The sequence below is a fragment of the Chrysochloris asiatica genome, unplaced genomic scaffold, assembly GCF_000296735.1.
Source record: "Chrysochloris asiatica unplaced genomic scaffold, ChrAsi1.0 scaffold00151, whole genome shotgun sequence".
NCBI lineage: Eukaryota > Metazoa > Chordata > Mammalia > Afrosoricida > Chrysochloridae > Chrysochloris > Chrysochloris asiatica.
The window spans coordinates 3,699,098-3,705,647 of record NW_006408669.1 but is presented as its reverse complement, the minus strand read 5'-3'; the positions used below and the strand labels follow the sequence as shown (position 1 = coordinate 3,705,647).

The following is a 6,550-nucleotide window of genomic DNA, read 5'->3' as shown; positions in this document are numbered from 1 at the left end:
ATCCATTGTGTTCAAATTAAGCCAGTTATTAAAGAATTGGATTTCAGTCTTCAGTTATTTGTTATAAAAATGTTATTTATGTGTATGAGATTATTAGTTATATTAATAGAATTAATATCTTAAAGAAGTGCAGCCAGAGTGCTCCTTGTCCAAATTTCATCTTTCATACTTCAGACATACTGTCAGGAGGTACCAGTTGCTGGAGAAGGATATCATGTTTGGTAAGGTAGGGTGGGATGGATTGGCCAAGTGGCAGCATTGATGGACTCAAGTGTGGCAACAATAGTGAGGTTGGCCCAGGATCGGGCAGTGTTTCGTTCTGCTGTGCATAAGGTCACTTTGAGTTGGTACCAACTCGCTGGCACCTAACAACAACAACAACGCTACCAGAGCTCCCAGGGCATGACTATTTTAAGTCCAAAAGGAGTGTTTCAGTTCGTTTAGTCCCTGACAAGTATGTTTACAGTAAAACACAGTAGAGTTTGGTTGGTTTTAGCACAGTTCCAAAAGAATTCTGATGTTTCTTCTAACACATAATCTTTTGGGGTGAAATCAGGTAAGCTTATGGTTCAAATTTTTCTCATCTATGAAAAACGTTACATTTTGTAAAAACAAATTTAAAATCTAGCTAAAATACATGTCACATGGTGAATATTACTGTCGTTAAGTGCTGTCGAGTCGTTTCCAACTCATAGTGAGCCTGTATAGGGTTTCCAAGGAGCAGCTGGTGAATTTGAACTGCCAACTTTGTGGTTCAAACCAACCTTGTGATGCACTGCTTTATCCCATAGCGTCACACCAGGACTCCAAATCTATTTAAAGCATCCTAAGATTTTTGTGGAAGGGACTCTGGTAGTGTAGTGGTTACGAATCGGGCTGTGAACCAAAAGGTCAACAGTTCGAATCTACCAGCTGTTCTGCGGGAGAAACATGAGGTTTTCTGCTCCCGTAGATTTACAGCCTCAGAAATACTATAAGTGGAAGCGGACTGCATGTCACTAACAGTGTTCTTCCAGCAGGCAAAACTGGGCTTTCCTACTAAGAGTTGAGTCACCTTTTCAGAAAACGAGCAGAACAGCAAAAAACTTTGTGTGTGCACCACCACAGGCTGCTATACAGAAGGTTGGCAGTTCAAACCCTTCGTTTAGCGGGAGAAAGATGAGGCGGCCAGCTAGGGTAAAACATTTGTAGTCGTGGAAACTCTTTGGTGCAGTTCTGCTCTGTCCTATAGGGCAGTAGAATGGATGGGTGGGTGGAAGAGGCGGTGCTGGGGTCCAACTAGGCCTGACAGGCGGCAGAAGGTCACTAGGGAACCGCAACCCAGGAAACCACCAGCTGTGAGGGAGCAGCGAAGGCCTGCGGAGACAAAGCTCCAGGCTGCCCTCCCGCGAGATTCCAGGATCGCCCACAGCCTGAGGGGCGGGGCCACCAGCCCAGGGGCGTGGCCTTCAGCCTGAGCGGGAAAGGGTCAGGCGCCGCGTGTGCGCGCTCAATCTCGGCCGCGCGCAGCACGCTCTGGGCCGGGATGGCGGCGGCGGCGGCGGCGGCAGTGACTGGCAACGGGGTACCCCGAGAAGAAGATGGGCCTGTGAGTGAGGCAGCGGCCCCACAGCCTCAAGCCCCGACGAATGCGCCCGGGGCTCGTCTTTCGAGGCTACCACTGGCTCGAGTGAAGGCCCTGGTGAAGGCGGACCCCGACGTGACGCTCGCCGGACAGGAAGCCATCTTCATTCTGGCACGAGCCGCGGTGCGGCGCTAAAGCGAGGCCCACGCCTCAGGCGGGACGGAAGGGAAAGGAAGCGCAATGAGGGGCGGGGCTCCAGGGGGCTTCCGAGAGGGCGGGGAGATAGGGGCGGGGCTTAGCGGCAGCATGGGCGGAAGCAGAGGAGCTTGAAGGTATGGGCAGAGTTTGCTTGGGGACCCAAAGCTGGGATTGTGAGTGTTTGAAGGAAGGAGGTCACATGCCTACAATAGTTAACACATCTGTATTTAGGAGAACCTGGGCAGTGACTTTAATATACATCTTGGCAAGCACAGAACTTAGAGGTGTCTCAAATGAATGAGTCGGGTGGATTTGTAAGTCATAGAGGGGACGTGCCATTCTAAGCTAATGCGAGGGAGGGAAGGGAAATAAACCGTAATGAAATATAGGACAACCTTCAACTTCAGTAAGATCACTGCCTTTCTCCAACAGCATCATTCAGAAACATCTGTTCTAGAACCGATTATTGAACACTTCTTGTTTGCTCCACAGGAATTGTTTGTGGAGACCATTGCAAAAGATGCCTATTGCTGCGCTCAACAAGGAAAGAGGAAAACCCTCCAGAGAAGAGATTTGGGTAGAGTGTCCTTATGTTGAAGTGGACATGGGAGGGCTGGTCTGGGCTTCCCTACTTACTGGTTGAGAAGGCGTGGCTTGATAGGGGGTCCCACTGGGTCTCACGTTGATATTTCCCCAGTGGCCTGCCACAGTGCCAGGAAGCCCTAACTTTAGACTCTATGCTGGGTGGCTGGAGGGTTGGTGGGGCTGAGTTTAAAGGAGGCTATGTGTTGTCAAAGTTGAGTAGACCCCTTCACACCTTCTACTATTTTGTACCAGGCTTGGGTTTCTTTTTCCCCTAGACTATGGGTTTGATTTCTTATCCCTTTGTCTAGTTGGTAATACTCTAGTTGGAAATACTCTAGTTGGTAATGTGTGAACTTCTAGAAAATGTACTAGGAAAAGTCAAGAAGTATTGCCAGTAGGGTTCCAGTTCATACTTGCATAGGTTTATTCCAAACAAAGCATACTTAAATTTGTCTCAGTGGATGACTGCAGACAAGTTCTCTCAGTAATACATGTGTATTAGTCTTGTTAGGGTGCCTTCAAAAAGAAGTCCAATGAAAACTGGCTTCTGAGGCATTCTCCTTGTTAAGTGCCGTCAAGTCAGATCCGACTTATAGTGACCCTGTGTGGGGTTTCCAAGGAGTGACTGGTAAGTATTGAACTGCCTACCTTGCAGTTCAAATCGACCGTTTGGTCCAGTGCTTATCCTGCAGTGCCACACCAGGACTCCTAGGCCTGTTAAATTCAAGGCAGAGAAGGTTTAGATAACTGTTTTTTGAGGGACTCTAAAAAGGGAGTCCTGATATGGTGCTGCAGGTTAATGTGCTGGGCTGTAAGGATGGGTTGAATCCCAAGGTCGGCGGTTCAGTCTTACCAGGTGCTCGCTGGAAACCCTACACAAGGTCACAATGAGTTAGAACGGACTCAGTGGCACTGAGTACCACCCTCAAAGGGGTAATGTTGATAGATTTTTCTGGAGACATGATGATCCCTGGGACTTGTTAGGAAGAAAATTGAAAACTGCATTGGTGAGAAAAAGGCCAGGAGAATTGCACTGATAATTTTTTTCATCATGACAATGTACCTGCTTGTTCTTGAGAGTAGCAAGGGCTGTCATTTGAGAATTTTGTTGGGAAACCTTAACCCACCCACCGTACAGCCCTGATCTTGCCCTTTGAAACTCCTTTGTGTTCCCCAAACTTAAAAAATATTTAAAAGGAGCATGGTTTGAGTCCCTCGAGGATGCCAAAACTATCGTTTTGTTGTTGTTTAGTGGTGCTGTAGGATAAGCACTGGACCACAAGATCGGTTTGAACCACAAGATCTGTGTTTCAAACTCACCAGCCACTCCTTGGAAACCCTATACAGAATTGCTATGGGTTGGAACCAACTTGATGGCGCTAAACAAGCTCGAAGAGCAGAGACTTCTTTGGGAAAGAGGTGTTAGGTGCTGTTAAGTCACTTCTGACTCAGTGATCCCGTCTACAGCACAAGGAAACGCTGCTTGGTCCTGGCTTTGAGCCTTGTTGGCTGTCACTGCGTCAGTCTGTCTTGTTGTGGGTCTTAGAGATCTGGATGCACCACCTTAAGAAATGTTCACACCTAGGTGGAGGTTATGTTGAGAAAATAGCTTCATGTTTTGATATTTTTGTTTAATAAAGGTTTCTGTGATTTTGTAGCAATGCTCTTTGACTTATGTATTCTCACTCTCTTTCTATATTGCCAAACTAATGATGTTCAGAGTAAAAAGTTAAGTCAATTTAGGTTTAAATCAGGACTACAGGGGGGTTATGAATTTTGTCTTCACACAACAGTATGTGCCCTCTCCTGTGGAGTGACATGGATCTCAAGGACAGGCTCCAGACCACAAAGGGCACCCTTCATAAGGCCCCTCATTTGCATAAGGCCTTCACTGTGTGAGTGGTGCTATTTAGGGCTGGTAGCCACAGAACTAGAACACAAATGTCCTTTACTTTGTGTTTCAGATAACGCAATAGAAGCTGTGGATGAATTTGCTTTTCTGGAAGGTGAGTTCTCTGTCCATGGGTAATCATTTCCACGTTTATCTTCCATGCTAACGGGTCTGCATTTAACAGCTTATAAAATGGACATTTGGTTTTTCCTTGTTTGTGTAGGGATAACTCTTCTTCCTGTTAGAAAGAAAAACAAGCTTGCTAAATTAAGTAAGATTCAGTTTGTTACCTTGTGAGACTAGAACATCTACCTGAAAATTTTTAGCCATAAAGAAGTGGGAGGGAATATATAAACACTTGGTAGAGTTAGATGAATTCAGAAGTGTGATTTCTTCCTTGGTTTCTATCTTTGTTGTTGTGAAGTGCCGTCTAGTCGATTCCAACCCATAGCTACCCTGTATAGGGTTTCCAAGGAGCAGCTGGTGAGCTAGAACCACCGACCTTGTAGTTCAAATGGCTTTGCAGTCTAGCACATTAACCCACAGCGCCACACTAGGACTCCTGGTTTCTATCTTTAGATGTAATAAACCTTCTTCCTCATCTTAGTGTTAGAGAATGGAAACGATTGCCAGTGTTTACAGTCCTTCTTGTTCCTTTTTCTTTTTCAGTAATCTGTAATGTGATTATTTTGTAGGCATATGATTTTTTACTTGTCTGTATCATATTTGTTAGGAATTTTGGGTTAACTGTTATGTACTAATTGATAATTGGATCGTGTCATTGAAATAGCAAATATTTGAACTATCTCATTTCTTTAAGCTATTTCTGCCTTAAATTTGAACACTTTACACTACACACGTTGTAAGGAGCTCTGGTAGTGTAGTAGTTACAAATTGGGCTGCAAACCACAAGGTCAGCAGTTTGGAACTACCACCTATTCCGTGGGAGAAAGATGAGGCTTTCTGCTCCCGTAAAGATTTATAGCCTCGGAAACCCTGTACAGGGTCGCTAAGAATTGGAACCGACTCCACGACACATAACTACCACTACCACCGCACAAGTTGTGGTTAAGTGGCTTTGTGAAAGCCATTTGCCCATAGATTACTCTTACCTTTGCCAAACTGGGGTATTCACGTTATTTTATCAAGTCTGTTTACCTTTAGAAATATTTGTGTGGCGTATTTCTTTTCACTATTTACTTCTTTGTTGTACATCTCCGTATTGGCTTAGGCCCCTTATTCTTTCTTTTAACTTTTTATTGTGAATTGAGTGGTTTACAGACAAGATCATTAGCTTTCCATTTAACAAATCCTAGACTGTTTCATCTCAATGATTGCCATCCCCAACATTTATCCCACTTCCTCTCTGTGGTTCCTGCTTCAATTCCACCCACCTTCCTGTCCCTTCTCAGCTTTGTTCTTAGGTAAGTGTTGCCCTTTTGATTTTGAATGCTTGACCATTCCATGGTGAGCAGACCTTACTAGTTTTGTTGTCCACCACCCCCTCTATATACTTATCTAATGCTTGGCTGAAAATTGGGCCATGAGAGCGAGTTCCTTTACAGACCTGAAGGGTGGCTGAGGGCCATAGTTTCTGGTTCCTCCAGTCTGTTTCAGACCAGTAAGCCCAGTCTTTTAATAATTTTGAGTTTTATTCTACATTTTCTGCCACTCTACTGGGACCTCTGAAAGTGACCCCTTTCAGGGCAGTTGGTGGGAGCAGGAGTCCATCAGATTTTCTTGTCGCAGAGTCATGGAGACTGATGTTGGCATGTTCCGTTAGACTAACTGGTTCCAGACACCTTCAATTGTCATCACTCTTCTTTTTTCTGCACATGGAGAGACCAAGTGTTGCACCTTAGATGGCTGCTTATAAGCTTTTCTTTTTTCTAAACTTTTTATTATGAATTGAATGTAAGTTTACAGAGCAGATTATCAGTTTTACAGTCAACAAGTCATACACTTTGCTTCATTACATAGTTGCAATCCCTTCCTTGTACCATCAGTTAATAGCATTTTACTTTTACTCACTTTTACTATTGCATTCCTCCTTGTGTCTCTTGCTACATTCATCTTTCCTCTGCTAACCTGCCCTGTCACCTGTGTTAACATGTGTCTACCCTCTAGCCCATGAATAATTTTCCCTTCCACTATCCTGTAACCATCGTAGATTGTTTCTCTTATCAAGAAAACCTTTTTTTAAATATTTACAACTTTGGTCCCATACAATGCCTATCCCCTTGTGATTTGACTGATTTTACTCAGTATAATGTCTTCCAGGTTCAACCATGTTGTGAGGTGTTTCACAGATT

The 6,550-nt window shown here is 44.5% G+C and overlaps 1 protein-coding gene across 1 annotated transcript in view; it reads left to right on the top strand.

Annotated features, from left to right (window-relative positions):
* The first annotated feature begins 1,502 nt into the window (after positions 1-1,502).
* POLE4 (polymerase (DNA-directed), epsilon 4, accessory subunit) overlaps positions 1,503-6,550 on the top strand; it is a 9,324-nt gene continuing 4,276 nt past the window's right edge. The window contains exons 1-3 of the mRNA XM_006870791.1: positions 1,503-1,747; positions 2,255-2,339; positions 4,312-4,353. Coding sequence (XP_006870853.1) covers positions 1,526-1,747; positions 2,255-2,339; positions 4,312-4,353 — 349 coding nt within the window. The 5' untranslated portion in view covers positions 1,503-1,525. The remainder of the gene's footprint in view (positions 1,748-2,254; positions 2,340-4,311; positions 4,354-6,550) is intronic.